At 22.7% G+C, this 17,350-nt stretch overlaps 5 protein-coding genes across 5 annotated transcripts; 2 read left to right on the plus strand and 3 right to left on the minus strand. All coding sequences in view use genetic code 6, as the record gives it.

Annotated features, from left to right (window-relative positions):
* Nucleotides 1–50: 50 nt before the first annotated feature.
* On the minus strand, nucleotides 51–734 carry TTHERM_00030440 (proteasome subunit beta type protein; the record flags this gene model as incomplete). The annotated part of the gene is made up of 1 exon (XM_971848.3): nucleotides 51–734. The coding sequence occupies one exon, from the start codon at nucleotides 732–734 to the stop codon at nucleotides 51–53; it is 684 nt and encodes a 227-aa protein (XP_976941.1).
* A 1,510-nt stretch (nucleotides 735–2,244) lies between these two features.
* On the plus strand, nucleotides 2,245–3,345 carry TTHERM_00030460 (Myb-like DNA-binding domain protein; the record flags this gene model as incomplete). Its single annotated transcript, XM_971850.2, has 6 exons — nucleotides 2,245–2,471; nucleotides 2,522–2,597; nucleotides 2,655–2,783; nucleotides 2,834–2,908; nucleotides 2,961–3,191; nucleotides 3,250–3,345. Exons 1-6 carry the CDS (start codon nucleotides 2,329–2,331, stop codon nucleotides 3,343–3,345), a joined length of 750 nt encoding a protein of 249 aa, XP_976943.2. The 5' UTR covers nucleotides 2,245–2,328.
* An 827-nt stretch (nucleotides 3,346–4,172) lies between these two features.
* TTHERM_00030470 (tetratricopeptide repeat protein) lies at nucleotides 4,173–8,052 on the minus strand (the record flags this gene model as incomplete). The annotated part of the gene is made up of 4 exons (XM_971851.1): nucleotides 4,173–5,364; nucleotides 5,418–5,976; nucleotides 6,032–6,289; nucleotides 6,570–8,052. The coding sequence occupies 4 exons, from the start codon at nucleotides 8,050–8,052 to the stop codon at nucleotides 4,173–4,175; spliced, it is 3,492 nt and encodes a 1,163-aa protein (XP_976944.1).
* An 811-nt stretch (nucleotides 8,053–8,863) lies between these two features.
* On the minus strand, nucleotides 8,864–10,675 carry TTHERM_00030480 (WD domain, G-beta repeat protein; the record flags this gene model as incomplete). Its single annotated transcript, XM_971852.1, has 4 exons — nucleotides 8,864–9,171; nucleotides 9,241–9,407; nucleotides 9,465–9,663; nucleotides 9,742–10,675. 4 exons carry the CDS (start codon nucleotides 10,673–10,675, stop codon nucleotides 8,864–8,866), a joined length of 1,608 nt encoding a protein of 535 aa, XP_976945.1.
* A 2,096-nt stretch (nucleotides 10,676–12,771) lies between these two features.
* On the plus strand, nucleotides 12,772–17,305 carry TTHERM_00030490 (hypothetical protein; the record flags this gene model as incomplete). The annotated part of the gene is made up of 6 exons (XM_971853.2): nucleotides 12,772–12,774; nucleotides 12,837–12,903; nucleotides 12,976–13,025; nucleotides 13,132–13,257; nucleotides 13,526–13,812; nucleotides 13,870–17,305. The coding sequence occupies 6 exons, from the start codon at nucleotides 12,772–12,774 to the stop codon at nucleotides 17,303–17,305; spliced, it is 3,969 nt and encodes a 1,322-aa protein (XP_976946.2).
* Between the last annotated feature and the right edge of the window lie 45 nt (nucleotides 17,306–17,350).

Genomic DNA, 17,350 nt, shown 5'->3' on the forward strand with positions numbered 1-17,350 from the left:
AACGATATAAGATATGCAATAAGCTTCGTAAATCATAGTAATTTTAATTCTCAATGTATGTTAGTGAAGTGGTAAGGAAGATCCTTGTGATCAAAGAATTCACGAGTAACATTATCCTTAGTGATATTTACAAGTCTAATAATACCACCTGAAGAACCATCTCTACTCATAGCATGAGCAAGGGCAGTTTTTACAAGTTTTTTAGCTGATTCAAGATCCATATTTGGTCTAAAGTTAGCATCAACATAACTGAAAATAAAACCACTACCACTACCACCGATAGCTACTTATTACTTAATGCAACTGCCACTGGGTTAACAAGCATAGATAGAAGGACCTTCATTATCATCAATACCAGCAACTATAACTGCAGCACTTAAATTATCTTAATATTAATAAATCAAGTTTGAGAAGAGCTTGGCAGCAGTCTTAACAGTGGGTCTTCTTTGCAATTCCATTGAGTGAACATCTAAATAATAACGAACATATGAGCAAAGAGTTTGGGTATCAGCTGCGCTACCACTTCTTAAACAGTAAATACGTTCATGTAAATAATCAACTTTATCTTAAGCTCTATCGGCAATGTAAGATCCTGAAGTGGTACGTGAGTCAGCGCCGACTAAAACACCACCATCATAAACTAAAGCCATAATAGAAGTTCCTGTTGATTCTGCATGCTTGTAATCAAAAGGATCGGGGAGCATTTAAATATCTGATTGGACTGTTTTGAACATTTCTTTCTTAAAAATATCTATAAATAAATAAATAATTAATTAATTAATGATTTTGAGTAATGAATATTTTCTTTTCTTGCTAAATATTTGCTGTTTTTATGTAATAAATATGGTAATCTATATTTTTATTTATTGAATTTAGTGTAGATTATCTTAAGAATAATTTTTATTTCTTGAATTAGTCTTACTTGACTTTTTTTTGAATCTACTTAACTGAGTTCTTTATATGTATGTATGTTTGCTTGATTGCTTTCTTCACCTACTTATTTATTTATTGGTGTGATTGCTTTGACTATTAATTTTTTGATATTTTTTAATAATTAATTAAGAGATTTGCATGTATGTTATTAATATAATCAATCATGTGTTTGTTTTATTTCACATTCCAATAAGAATAGTTTGTTTTATTTATCAATTTAAAAACAAGGGCAGATAGATACCTTCTTTTCTTCTTATTTTATTTGATTGATTCTTTTATTTTTAAATTTCGGATATCTTTTCAAAATATAAATACATATTTACATACATATCTCAGTTCATTTATTACATTTTTTCATTATTTTTTTGCATACTATTTGTTAAGAATGTATGCATAATATCTTAAGATCAGATAATATTTTGTTTTTTTCATCTTCGTTTTCTTAATATCTTCTTCAATCTCAATTATTTACTATCTTTATTTATATTAAATAAACTTGTATTCATTATTTATATGCATTTTAAATTATTTTAGCTGTTTAACAATGCTCTAAACGATCTATCTATACTTCAAAAATTTTAATTCTAAATTTAATTAATATTAATTAAATGATTTTTTAAGCATTTAGATGAAATTCTATTATTTTATTTATTAAAATTATTTTTTTTAATCTATCAATTAAAATTAACTCCTTCTCACTTGTTTAATTATTTATTTATTTATCAAGCTATTTAAATAAATAATAAAACTTTTTTCAAAATATTTAGTTTTTAATTTTTAATTGCATAACAAATTAATCATAAAAATTCAATTTTTAATAAAATTTATCATAATAATTATTTTTTCTTATTTTTATAAAACAGTTTAAACAAAATACACAATTAAATTAATTAATTTAATTAATTCTTTAAATTATATAAAAATAAACTTGCTTATTTAAATATTTTTATTTTAATTATTCTTTAAGCTATTTTAGTTTTGCAAGTGATCAATTTACAAAATCAATATATTTAATAATCCATAGTTTTGCATAAGCTATCACATTATTGGCACATTTGCACATTTAATTGCTATCAAGATAAAATTTGTTATTAAGTAAATCTAATATTTAAAATGTTTTAATGAGCTATTAATAAAAATTTTAACAAAAAGAAATTTCGAAAAAATATAATTTTAGTTATATTTAGAATTTAATAATAAATGCTTTATATGTCTGATAACATAAAAAAAAAATTATGATAGGCATATTGTTTGTTTTTTTGTTTGATAAATTTTGTAAATATTATTAAAAATTTAATTTATTATTTTTGAGGTCATTAATTTTTGATAATACATAATTTTAATCTGCAATATTCTTAATAATAAATACATACATAGATAGATAGATATTTGGAAATGTAGGAAAATAGTGATAAGCAAAATATTTTAAAAATATAAGATGAATGGCAAAAGGGATTTTTTGACAAGCTCAAAGAATTAGGTGTAGATTAATTAAATAATTAAGATAATTTACTTGCTATCAATGGGGATCTTTCATAGTATATTTTTAAAGTAGAAGATATCAAAAAATTCAACTATTTATAATTAGACAGATTTTAAATAATAAAGAAGAGCCTATCCAAAACGAAGAAAATACTTTAAGAGGAACTGTTAATGATATATTGGTAATACATAATTCTTATCAGATAAATATTTTGTTCAAAATTGTTATTTAAATTTAGAAAAAAAAGAAAAAGCATAAAGAAAATAAAAATTAAACAATAAAGCTGTCAGAAGATTAGGATTCGCCTAAAAAATCAAAGCTTAATAGCAAATAGTGGAAATAAGACGAACTTAAAAAGTTTTATAAAGTAATTACTATTATATGAAAATTAAATATTGAATAAGAAATAATTAATAGGGCTTGAAGACTTATGGTTTAAATTTTTAATTGATAAGTGATTATATGAAAACTAAGACTATGAAATAAGTTAGAGTAATTAATTATTTTTAAGAAGTCATCCTTAAAAAAACAAAGAATAATTAAGTAAAAATATAATAGGGAGTGTAAGAAAAATAAAAAACTCATTGATGAAACACTTAAATACTATGATGAGACGGGATAAAAAAAGGCAAGAAAAATAATTAAAGCTAAGTTCAATTAACTCAAAAGGCTTAATAGTAATTTATAAAGCTAAAAAAGTTTAGAGTAGCTTTCACAAATACCATCAAACAGCTACTAGCTATCAAAATCTGAAAGTGTAAACTCAGCTTTTGATGTAAATTTAAAATATTAATTAGTTCTAATAATGTTATCAATTTAATAATATTTTTTAGTTTATGGACTAATAAATAGCTAATATTTGCAAGAAAAAAATGGAAGAAAAGGAAAATTAAAATAATTCTTAAGAAAACTCTAAAGAAACAAAGTGATATTTATTGACTGTAAATATGAAGAAAGCTAAAAGAATGAGATTATATTAAAAAAAAATTAATTAATTAAAACTAATATTATGTTTAAAAAATTCCAATTAACTAACTATACATTTATAAATTATAATCCTTCTATACAACTATTTTATGTATTACTTACTGTTTTAAAATATCAATTATCAAAAAATTATCTCTGATTTATTTTTATAAATAAAAGCTTTAAATTAGAATATCATTCAAAATTGAAAGTTTAATTTTTAATTTAAAATTAAAAAAATTCCAATCCATCATGATTAGCTAGCTGATTTATCCAACAATTTTTGAAATATCCACAAAATAATCCAAGGCAAAATTTTATATCAACTTAGTTCTCTACTATTTATAGAAAGCTTAGAAAATATTCAATTTAACTTTATAATTTGATTTATACTAAAAATCTTTTGAAATTTTAATTAAATGTTAATTTTAAATTCTCTTATTATTTTTAATTTTAATTTCAATAATTCTTATAAAAATATTTTTTATTAATTTATAATTTAATAACTAATTAATTTAGAATTTTAATAAAAAAATAAATAATTCAAAAAATTTATTTATTTTGGAAAAATTAAGACTTTAAGATCACATAAATAAGTTTAATAATTTTTTTATTAAGATTTCTTAATATGAAAGTTGTAAAATAATTGCTAACTCTAAATAATTATTATTCAGTAAATTTACATATAAACTTTATTTTATAATAGTTTTTAAAATTTATTAAATATATAATATTGTACAAAAGGTTTAATACATACTTCTAATTTTAGTCAATTAACTCACTTTTTATCTCAAGACTGTGCATTAAAAGCTTCTACATTATAATTAAGATCAGAGTTACCATAAATTTTATTTGTAATAGCTTAAAATGCAATATCAATTTCTTCTTTTTTGTTATTAGTTTTTATGAATATTCCGTTCTTTGTTTTTTCACAATATTATCTGAAAATCTTGGTCGCATATTTGTCTAAACCACAACCAATTATCATTATATTCACATCAGATTAACTCAGCATTTACATTAATTCTGGTTCTGAAATTTTAGAACAGCTATCACCACCATCCGTGAATATAACAATCCATTTTGAGTGGTCCTTAGGTACAGCTTTTTAGAACAGTTTTATTGCTGTGTAAATAGCTTATCTTACTGCAGACTCTCCTTCTGGACAAATTTTTAAAAAGCTTTTAATTGAATTTCTTAAGAAAATAGTGTTATTTTCTTTTTCATTTAACTCAAATATCACATCCACATTTTCATTAAACTTAATAAATGCTACTCTATCATCGTTTTACACATAGTTATCAAAAATTTGTAAAAATTTCTTGACAGCAATATATTTTTAAGACCTAGCTTAACGCTAATTTTTATTTGATCCAATTTTTTCCTTATTTTCTGTTTTGCCACTTTCATCTTCATCAGTGTCATCAGCATCCAATTCGTTTTCTTCACTACCTATTACTTTGTGTCTCATACTATAAGAAAAATCTGCGATAATTACAATATCTTTCCACTTTTTTTCAAAATTATTTTTAATTAGTTTTAACAATCCAGGAGCCTAATCTATTAAATTTTCTTATTCTAGTATCTCTTTGATATTTTTTAGACACTATTCTCTTACAGCTGGATCATAGGTTCTTCCAATTCTCAGGCATTCATTAAAAGATTCAAGGGATTTTTTATAGTAGAATATTTATTTGAAGAATAGCCCAGATTGCAGCTTTAAGTGTTACTCAACAATTTCTGGTGGAATATCATTCTTGAAATTTTCATTAAACAATTCATACTTTTATCTATAATTCGTAAGACTATTTTCAGCAAGGTATAGCTTCTTAAATGCTTCCTTAAGCATAATAAATTAATTGTTTTTGTCATTTTGCTAAAGGTAATAAATAGCTTTCTCAATATGCGCTTGAACGATTTTCAGAATATTAAATATATAACGACTTTTATCTTTGCCATCAAGTCTCTCGGTTAGTCTCAAACTATTTATTTTAAATAAAATTAATATAACGAAGTAAAATTTAGGAAAATTTACTAATCTATGCAGTTGCTAAGATACTCTTGTTTAGTTTATTAGTTTGTGCTGATGTAGTACCCTTGCAAATATGCACTAGCCAGCTAATAAGATCTATTTGCAATAACTTGTTCATATAAGTGTTTATTCGCAGTGCAAACAAGAATAGGATCCTTGCTTTCCTTACGACTCTTAAATTAATTATAAAAATGGTAGTTATAAGTATAGTCGTATGGTTTTAGAGATTCATAACCATTGAAGGGTCTAACCTTGTAGAATGAAAATATATTCTCTACTAATAATAATTCCATAAGATCTCTCTCTGCTAATTAAAATGCTTGCTTGTAAGAGCTGATAGCTTCTTCTATTCTACCTAGTTTCATATTGATATTACCCATATTATTAAGTACTATACCCATACCTTTTCTATTATCTAGCTTCTCAAACATAAGGAAAGCATTTGAATATTTAATTAGAGTTTCCGCAGTAAGTCCATCATAGTATTTATCATCGCCATATACAATTATTTAATTTAAAAAATCAAAGTTCTTGTATAGTTAATCTATTTCTTACCAGTGCTCTGTTTGTTTTAAACATTAAGATTCAAAAAAGAATTTAATAAAATTTCAATTTACTATCAGTATCGTTTCGGACGTTCACATACAACGAGCGATTAGCTATTTCCTTTACTTTATCTTTCAACAAATTAATAGGCTAAGTAACGTGATCAGAGTATTGATATATGTAATAAATTATAAAAACACAGAGAATTATTAACACAACTATTCCAATAATAAGCAACTAAGACATGCTTTATTTAATGTCTGTAATAGTAGATTAAAATATTGAAGAGCTTTGAGGAATTTTAGTTATTGCAGTAAATGCTATATTCCCTAAAATTAAAAATAAAATAATTAATATTAATCAAATCTAATAAATTTTTTTACTTCTTTAATTAATTAAACAAGTGTTTTAAAATAATAAAAAATGAATAAAACTATTTTTAAAACTTTTTTAATTAAATTTAAACAATTTAATTCTATTTTTCCTTTTATTTTTCTAAAAATCTTTAAGGAATCCTTAAAATTTGATGAATATTTTTGAAATTTAACTTTGCAATAGAATAAAATATTTTTTAACAATTTATTTTCATAAAAAAAAATATTTATTTACCTTGATTTGTTGAAATAGCTGAATTTAATTTTTGTTTAATTGAAAAAATAGATATTTAATATTAGTCATTCCCATTCTAGTAACTGCTTGTAGCTAAATAGTCGTTGGTATAATCTGAGTAAAACTTATTGAATTGATTATAGAAATTTTATGCATCTGCAGATTAGTCATACCAAGGAACATTAAATTCTGTTTTCCAAAAATTTTATTTCACTGACATAGTTTAAAAATCCAAATACACTAAAGGTTTGTAAAGCTCTGTAGGAGTATTTATTTAGCTAACTTATGTGACATATACATGATCTATTCCTTTTCCTTAAAGTGATTGTAAGAAACTTAATGTAAACTTTATGTAATTAGTACACACTGAACCACAAAAATCACTAGGATTATATTGAGAGCATCTAGGATCACTAGGATTAGTAATACAATATTCTTGATAGTTAATTTAAAGTTCTCCACATATCAGAGCAATACAGTCAGTTACGATAATAACTTCTTTGGTCAAAAATGTTTATACCTGATAAGTAAAAAAAAATCTAGATTAATTCAATTAATAGATTTATTTAGTAGCGCCATTAGCTAGAAGCGCATTTTGTGTTAATGGTGAACTTGGATTATCAGCTTATGCAGGAAATGAAAATAATAATTAGTTTGGACCCTCAAAAAGAACTATGTTAATATTATATAAGTCAACATCAGTTTTTACAGCTCTTAACATACCAAACAGTCCCAATGTAATTTAATAAATATAAGAGTCAAACCCTGGCAAGATTGTGGTTAAAGTAGGTTAATAGGGATAAATCCATATTATCTATCCTAAATCGTATTTTAATAGGCTACTATATACGTTTGACTATGGATCTTTCATTGCTGAAGGATTAAATAATGCTAGATGGACAGCAATCTTTGTAAAGTCTGCATTTGGGTTCGTATTTTTTTAGTTAAAAATACTTAAAAGCTGCTTATATACTTTTTGACTTTTATCAGTTTCTTATTATATGAGATTAATATATGCATTACCATAATGTAAGCCCATAGCTCTAGTAAAATCAATCTGCACCTTACCAATTTCTTCTGTAGTTGTTTCGCTTATGTGATCAGAAAGTAAAATAGCTAAAAAATAATTCATAACACCTGTGAAAACAATACCAGAAAGAAGAAAGAAAAGAATAATGCAAACTATTTTCAGTTTAAGCCTATCCCAGCTTTTTTTTCCAGGCTAATTAATTTAGCTGTCATTGCTATTTGAGGACATTTTTTTTTTCGAATCAATATTTTTTTGTGTTTATAGCATAGTATTCTGTTAATTATCAGAGTCTAGTTGGTTCAAGCCATTTTTAGAACTATCTAATGAAAATTCAATTTGTTTTTGCTTTTTTTACAATTTTTCTATATCTATTACTACATTATCTTGTTTTTATTTTTTTACATATAAACTAGATTACTTCTAATCTTCTAATTCTATTAACTGCTACTTCATTTATAATTAATGTTTTGTTATCTTTTATTTATAATCAAATTAGAAATTTGATTCTTTTATTTGTCTTAATTTTGATATACTTGATTGGTGGCAATACAATACAAAAAGTAAAAAGGGCTTTAAAAAAAATAAATAAAAATCCAACCAAATACGAAGTATTTAATGATAATTATGAGTACAAATACATATATATTTATAATCAATTTTTCTGAAATATTATTAAATTCATGATAAATACTTATTTATATCGTTTATAATTCTTAAATACTATTGATATTCACCACATTTTAAATGCCTAATCTTATAAAGGAATTACTTCTATTTCTTAAATCTTTCATTTCTATTTTAAGTTTATGGTAAAATAAGTTTCTATAAGAAATGCCCAACAATTTACTTAAAAATTGGTTTGACATATTTTTAATAATTTTTTAATCTTTAAAATACTTAAAAATAAATTTTTAAAAATAGCTGTTAAGTTTTATTTGAAATAATTTAAACCCTAACAAGCTATTTATCTGATTGAAAAACAACTTTAGAATATAAAGGAAACTATGAAATATTAAATATAAACAAATATTTTGCTCAAATTATCGCAAATATGAGAATAATATTATAAAAGTATTAATAATCTCGACATTCTACTTTCAAAAAGCTATTTTTGAAATTCAAAATACAATTTAAATAAATTAAAAGCTTATTGTAAATTCTCAAGCAATCGCATTAATTTTTTTAAAGAAGTTGATCGATCATTTAAAGAATCTAGACTTTATTATTGAAATTTTAATTGATTTTTTTAATTTTATTATTTTTTTCAATAGAAATCAATGACTATATCGCTGTAAGGCAAATTCTCTAAACCATTAACAAATATAGAGCTAACTACAGATCTATTTAATTCATTTATTTAAAAAACTCCTACAGTATCTGTATTTATACTTACAAAAGGTCTAAGTTTACATGAACCCTTTTAGTCTTTATAAATTAAAAATAATTTATCAACATCTCTTTATTTTACTACTAGCATATTTTATATTGAAACTATTGCATCCACAAAACCTTTCACTTCCCAAGTGCCAACATACTACATAACTGGCATCTTCCAAACTTTGATTCTTTTATCTTTTAAATTGTTAAATAATTTATTTATTGTTTGCTTTAAAAACTGATAAATTTTAATATTTTTTTTACCTGTTGATGCTGTTATAACATAATTTGAATCTTTTAGGACTTTTACATCAACAACTTTTTCTTCATGGGCTTTATCTATTGGAGGCATTTCTGTCTTAGTTTTTATTTCATTTGAGTATAGTTTTCCAGCTTTATCTCCATAAATAATATATTTGTAATTACCATCTCTATTATCAAAAATTAAATTAACTTTTTATTAACATTTACATCAAATAAATTTTTACGTCCAAATATCAAAAGAATAAACATAATATCCATTTGTATCTGTTGCATGAACTACTGATGAAGTAATTAAATCTATAATAAATACTTTGCTTCCTGATGCTACAGCAACTTAATTGTTGCAGCCTGGTACCTAAACTATAAGAGGACAACTAGAATATGAAGAAGGTATCTAAATTCTTTTTGTTACTTTCAGAGTTGCTATTTTTATATTAAAATTTTTATTATTTTCGAATAGCTTCATATAAAAATTTTGCTATTAAAATAATTAAAATTTACTTGGATTTATCAAATTCAAAGTATTATCGTTAGTTAGCCCAAGAAGGCAATTTAAACCTTATAAATATACTAAAGCTAACCATATTTTAGAATAAGAAGACTTAAGCACTTTCATACATGATAAATTTTAAGTGTTCCACATTTTTATATATCCATCATGCGAAGCTGTATATAAATAATTATGATTTATGAGCACCATGCTTGATATGATATGTATATGAGCTTATTGTATTTTCTTATGGTAGGTAGAAGGAGAGATATCTAAATTCTCTATTTTTTTTAAATCTTCTTATAACAAATAACTTTAATGCATTTAAACTTCCTTTAAGCTTTCAGAAATAGTTTATTCAATTGAGTCCAACCTATTTTCATATATATCTAATTCGCTTAATCCTTTTTAATAGTTGTTAATTTTAATTAGTTCATTATCATCGTATGTATAATTTATAAACTTAAAGGATATATCAATAAATTTTGTAAGAGTTTCACAAGAGAGAGCATCTTCATTATCTTGCATAGTAATAAAATCTTCTTGCTATTGCCTAAGAATTTCACTCATATTATAAATGTTATCTAAGTCTTTTTCATATTTTTGTTTTATTTAATGAGTTAAAATTTCTAAATTGGAAGCTAAATCTGTTATCTTGAGCTAGAGAGATTAATACCTTTTATTTAACTATTTTCTCAAACATTCTATATGGTGGGAATATTGATATTCTTATTGACGGAATTTCATGATTTCATTGATGTACTATTCTATCCCCATAAACTTATGATTACAGTGCAAATTCTACAAACAATAAATGCAAATTAATCCTTTATTTTCACAATCTTTGTCAAGACAGACTATGTTCTTTACTTGCTAATAATGTCCAGGAATCAAACACTTCAGTTCTTTTAAGTTTTTTATTTTTGATAATTGGCAATTCAACATCTCTTTTGCTAACTCTAACTAAGGTTAATAAATCTTGTATAAATTTTTGAATGCTTGTGCTATTTTTGATCTGTTTAATAAATCTACTTTTAAAACTAAAAAATTAATCGACTTTTTTGTTAAAATTTAATTTTTTAATAATTTTATTAAGATATTGAATCTTTATTGCTAGTTAAAATGATTAGAAATATCAAAAACTAATTAATACTATATTAAAGCACTATTTCTTATTAATTAATTTATTCTTCCAACAGAAAAATTTGTTAAAAAAATTATTGATGGTAGCTGACTATTTCCTTATTAATTAATTATTTTAGTGTTATCGAATTTCGTAAAACCTAAATTTCTCTTCTACATCAAAAAAGAATTTTTATTTTATTAAATTTTATTAATCCATAAAATTAGATTAATTCATTGTAATAAAAGAAAATAATTTGTATTATAACACTAAAAATATAAAACATAAAATATTTAATGTTAAGCTCAGCTAATAACATACAAATTTATTAGATTTTTTTAACAATGCTATATTTTTATATATTTATCTATTATATTTAGTTTTTTCTTTACTTTATTATTAACTTTAATTTCACTTATAAAGATGAAACATATTAAAATTAAGATAAAAAAAAATAATAAACATCAATAAGCATAAATTCTAGATTAAAAAAGAAAATATGTAGAATATTCTAAAAATTTTAACAGAATTTTATAAAATTAAATTAAACGAGTTAAATATAATGTCAAATTTATTTGTGAAAGACATTGAAAGATTTTATTTTAAACAAATTAGTTTTTCTTATTTAAATTGTGAGGTATCTATTATTGCCAATTAAGTAGGTCTATAATTTTTATTATAAAAGCTGATAAAATTTTCAATAAACATTTTTTTTAATAAAGGTTATTTTTGATATAAATAAATATTTAGTTTTAAAATTTTAGAAAAATACATAAAATATTAAATAATAAAAATAATTGATTTTAAGACATTATTTAGATTTGTTATTATTTGAAATAAAAATAATAAATAGGAATATATTAAAATTATTCTTACAATTTTTATTATTTAAATATCAAAATTAATATTTTGAGAAAAAATTTTTTTAAATGAAATAAAATCTTTTTATTTTTGAATGTTAAGAGCATTTTAAAGCATTATTATATACTTAAAAATTTTAATATTTTCTCTTAATACGATTCTATTATTTGCTTATTTTTATAAAATAGTGTAAAAATCATATTTAACAAGAAAATAAAACCCTTTAAACAATATTTTTTGTTAAAGACTAGATTTTAAAAAGTTAAAAATGCTTTTTTGGATTTTTATAATAAAAATTTACTGAAGATTATAGCTCCAATCACAATAAATTAATAAAATACTGGAAGAATAGTCCTACGTAATAGTTAAAAATTATTTGTTTTAAATTTTAATAAGGAAATAATGAAGTACTTAAATCTGATTTGCTTTAATATTTATTTTATTTTATAAATATTTGCTTTTAAGTAAAGTTTAAGTAAGTAATATTTACAGAGAATGTTTTAGTATTTGTAAAAAGTTTTTATCTTAACAGCAATATTTTTTATAATATCAATTTCCATTTAAAAAAAAATAAAGAAAATTAAATGCAAATTATAATAAATCTTTCTATCTATCTATCAATCAATCATTCAATATATCTATCAATCTGCTTTGATTATTTTCAAGAGCTTTTTTGAGGTAAAATTTAATGTATTTTTAAAAATTAGTTTTTACTTTAAGATCTTAAAATCTTATTATCCAGAATGAATATCAATCATAAATTTTAATTGAGTATTACAAAAATTTGTTAAATTTAATAAGCAAGCATCGATAATATTAAGTTTTCTTATAATTTATTTAGTTTTGCTTAATTAATTAACTAAAAAGTGGTCAGTTCATAAAAATATAAATTCTGTTCAGTTTGAAAAGAGATTATGTAATTAATAATAAAAACTGAAATCAAATAACAAAGGTAATAATAAATAACAAATAGAAGAACAAGAAGTAGGTAGAGGTATTGAATAATTAGAAGAAACTTCAAAGTTTAAAATTTCTTTATAAAGACAAAAAATTAATTATGGTAAATTAATTAAAATGTTTTTTTTATCTTTTAAAATTATTTACCTTCTAATTAAAATGAAGGAAGTGGCTTCAAGAGAAGAGTTCAATAATAGATTTTATGATTAGAGCTACATTCACGAAGATCAAAGTAAAATATATTTTTATAACAACAATATCAAAATGTCTTAAAAATATTTACTTTGTCAATTATTCCATATAGCTTTGAACAAATCGTTTGACAAAAATCAGAATAAAGTCATTTTTGTTAAGGTGAGTGTTTTTATTTTGATTTTTATAGCGAAATTCATTCAAATTACTATATTGAGTTTAATAATTACACAATATATTTATTCAAAAATTACTTTATCAAAAAAAGCACACAGATGAAAGAATCCAATCAAATAAGATATCTTCAAATGCTAAAGAACTAGACTCAATTTTAAATAAATATAAAGCTAGTCCTAAGCATGTTGACAGCTCATTCAGATCATTTTATGAAAAGGTAGAAATTGCTTTTTATATAATTTTATTTTCAATGAATTCTTCTACTTGTTTAAATTAACATAAAGCAAAAGAAGGATTTGAATGAATAGTAGCTATTATAGCTATTTATTGAATTTTTTTTGTTTAATTTCAGTGAATATCTTTATGGTAAAAAATATATTAAAAATGTGATACTTTAAATTTAATATAAATCCAAGTAGCATCAATAAATTCAACAAACACATATTTACAATTTTATAATAATTTATCCATTTTTTTAAAAAAAGAGTAATAGAAGCTCAGGGAGTTTGAATAGCAATAAATAAAATTCATAAAAGACTATTGATTCTAAAAGAGGCTATGCAAACTCAAAAAGCAACAATCATAGTAATAACCAATTAAATACTTCTAACCCTAACCTAAAACATCATACCAAATAATATTAAAATTATGTGAATGAAGCTAAAAACACTAAAATAAATTAAGAATCCAAATACGAATAGCATTAAAACCTCAACTAAAATAAAATATTTAAGTAACTTCAATATGCTGATTAAAAGAATGTTTTTCATAGGTAAATAAATCAATAATATATTTTTGCATAATATTCATAATTAAAATCATAAAATAGGTTATCTCGGTAGAGTCCTTTGAAATATGATAGTAATATTAAACCCACTTAATAAAATCAACTGAAAAAGTAAAATAGCTAAAATTCTAAAATTGGGAAAGAAGATTTAGATTATAAGCAGCAAGTTTTTAAAGAAAATTATACATAAAATATCAACAAACAATATATTTAAACATTTAATTCTCCCCCTAGAAACTGTAATTAATTTTAGAATCAAAAATAGTAAAGAGTATAATTGGAAAATTCTAAATCTCCTAAGTAGATTAATGACGTGAATAGTAAAAATTCAAATGATTCGTTCCTTCATATAAAATAGCTTCAATAGCATTTAAACTGTTATTTAGGAGATATTAGTAAATTTAAATAATCAGAAAAATAAAATGACAACTATTTTGCAATTCCAATGTAAAAAAGAAGTAACAGCATTTTATCTGTTTAAAAGGAAAGATCCTCGCATTCTCGTAGTAAGACTGAATAATAAACAAGATCAACTTCTCCATAAAAAAAGTAGAACTCTGAAGAAATATCTGAAATTTATGTTAAAATGGTAGAAATAGAATGTGAGCAAAAAGAATTAGAAATGAAATAAAATATATTAGAGCAATACAAAAAGCTGCTTAAGCATAAAATTGAAGCTAAAGATAAAAAACAAATAACAAAAATCAAAGCGCTATAGAAAGACTTGTAAATCAACTTAAATATTTTAGATGAAAATTTAAATGATATAAGCAATATTGAGGCATGCGATGCAAGTCAAAATAATTACAATACTCCTAAAGATATGGATGAAAATAAAAAACAAATCCGATTTTAATTAACTGAAGAAGATTAGATGTCTTAAACTGTAAAAAATCTAAAAAATTCATAATCAGCTAAATCCTTCAATAGCAATCCAACAAAAAGTAACATTAAAAATAAGCTAGTCCCTGAAAAAACCACAAAAAATTAAATGTAAAACTAAAAGCAAAAAGTGATATATTCTGATCTGGTGAAGAAGGCTAAAAATTAGGTTGATTTAAATGAAACTCAGCAATATAAACCTTGTCTTCCTAATATTCTAATGTAGAAAATTAAGGATCAAGGCAAGTAAACTGAGAAATAATTATAAACGAATGATAAAAAGCAATAAATATAAAAATAAAAATCTCAATCACCTTCATATTAAGATCAAAAAAAATAAAAATCAACTATCTAGCTTATGCAGGCAAGAGAGGATTTTCTAAAAAAATGCTCTCAATAGAAAAAAGACTAGTTGAATACGAGAAAACTGAATGTAAAATAGTAAGAAAATTAAAAAAATGACAATATTACTTACAGCAGATCAAATAGCAGTAAACTCATTAATAATAATTCCAGTAAATTTATTAACTACACCAGTAATAATATTTCAAATAATAATAGCAGTAATACTATTCATAATAATTCTAATAGACAAAAAATATAAGTTAATAATACTACCAATACAAATGATTATGAAAATTACCCTAATATATATAGCAATAACAATAATAAAAATTCTCCATCTTTTTCTAAGTAAAAATCCATCACTATTGAAGACACTAAATAATCATCAAATAGAGATATTTAAGAAAATGAAAATATAAATAGTAATAGCAAGTTGCAATAGTCTACTACTACAAATAGCACTTTCTAAAATCCATCTTTGAATTACAGAGAATAAGTATTTCCAATTAACCAACATGATATGAACTTAAAGATTAATGAACTTAGAACTTGTATGACAGTATCTAACCTTACAGCACAAGAAGAGGAAAATAAAAATTTATCTTAATTTAATTATATTGTAAGTGAAAACTAATGGAATTCACAAGTTGAAAGCAAGGGAAACATTTCTGCCAATCTGCAACAAGCTTAACCTAACTAATTCAATACTAGCTAATTTATTTAAAGTAATAAAAACATTTAGCCAATATAAAATAACTATAGTTCGTATACTATTTATGGCTGCCCTTCATAAAATGATAACAATAGATACGCAGAATATAATTTAAATCACGATACAAATTAAATTGAAATAAATTAGAGCATTTCTAATCTAAACAACTTAAACAACAATCAACATACATCTCTATTTGTTAATGACCCCAAAATATCTTTCACTAACTTGAATATTGAAAATGTGCAAAGCAGCCCAAAGTGGTAAGAAAATGAGAATAATTTTAATTGGAAAGGTGCAGCTGATGGGTAATTAGATAATGTTATGTAATGTTCTGCTTCTCATAGTTATATTAAATAAATGATTTAACAAACTAATTCAACTTAAACAAAAAACGCTTTTAATAATAACGAGTTAAAAACAAAAGAATTTGATGAGCCAGAAGATTTTATCAATAAAAATATTAATTGGTAATTTGAGAGATCGTCATAAAAAGATATTTAAGCTCTTTAATAAGAAGAACCATATGATTTAAGCCAAATAAATGCAAGTAGATCAATCAATATTTGTAGTAACGATTAATTTTAAGCAACAATTCCTCTTTATATCCAGCAAAGATCAGATTCACCATAAAACCAATAAAACTAAAAACCTCATACGAGTAATAGATTACATGCTAACTTATAGAAGTAGATAAATAAAATATTAGAGGGCAATCAACAGAATGCTTAATAGATTAATTAAGAAATAAAATATCCAACTACAGAGGAAGCATGCAATCAGCAATAAAAAATATCAAAACCTAAAGAAGCCTTAAGTTAATAGAACAAACAATTTCTTAAAATTTGTAATTAATAAGATTTGATAAGCAATCAAGTCTTTGATAATGAAGTATTTGATATTGAAAATTAAAAATACGATATTTTAGAAATTCAATCTCCTTAGTATAAATTAATAAGAGAAGCAAGCTTAAAAAGTGAGAAACTCTAGCTGCTATAATTTTAACTTCAAGAGCAATTACTAAAAAATTTAGAAGAGGAAGAAAAAAAAATAAGTTTTTTATCTGCCACCTAAAATGTAGTGGATGATATCTCTTCAAGAAATATGAAATGGCTGCAAAGTAGAGAAAAAAAATTAAACCAAAAGAAAGAATAAAAAAGTAAAAAGGAGCTAGATGGATGTACATTTAAGCCTAATCTGCTTAGTTAAAAGTATTCGAATGACAGTCACAGTCCTTCTAAATTTTCTTCAAATTCTCATCTTGACTAATAGCAGCTAACAATAAGTAATGACTCTAATTTTTCAAATAAAAGTAAAAGTCCAATAGCAAGATATGAAAACCCAAGCTCAAAAGATAAGCTATCAATATTTTCAAAGTCTTAATATGGAAGCTCTTAAGTGTTAAGCAAGCAGAATAGCAATTCTTCAAATTTTGTATAAAAAAACAAATAAATAAACCCAAAAGAAAATAAACAATAAAATATAAGTTACCAATAAATGAATTTCAAAAAAAGAGGATCTCTTCATAAAATAAATTGAAATAAGTGAATAAGTGTTAAATTCTTAAATATTTTATTGAATCAA

Source organism: Tetrahymena thermophila (genome assembly GCF_000189635.1).
Source record: "Tetrahymena thermophila SB210 genomic scaffold scf_8254667, whole genome shotgun sequence".
Classification (NCBI taxonomy): Eukaryota; Ciliophora; class Oligohymenophorea; order Hymenostomatida; family Tetrahymenidae; genus Tetrahymena; species Tetrahymena thermophila.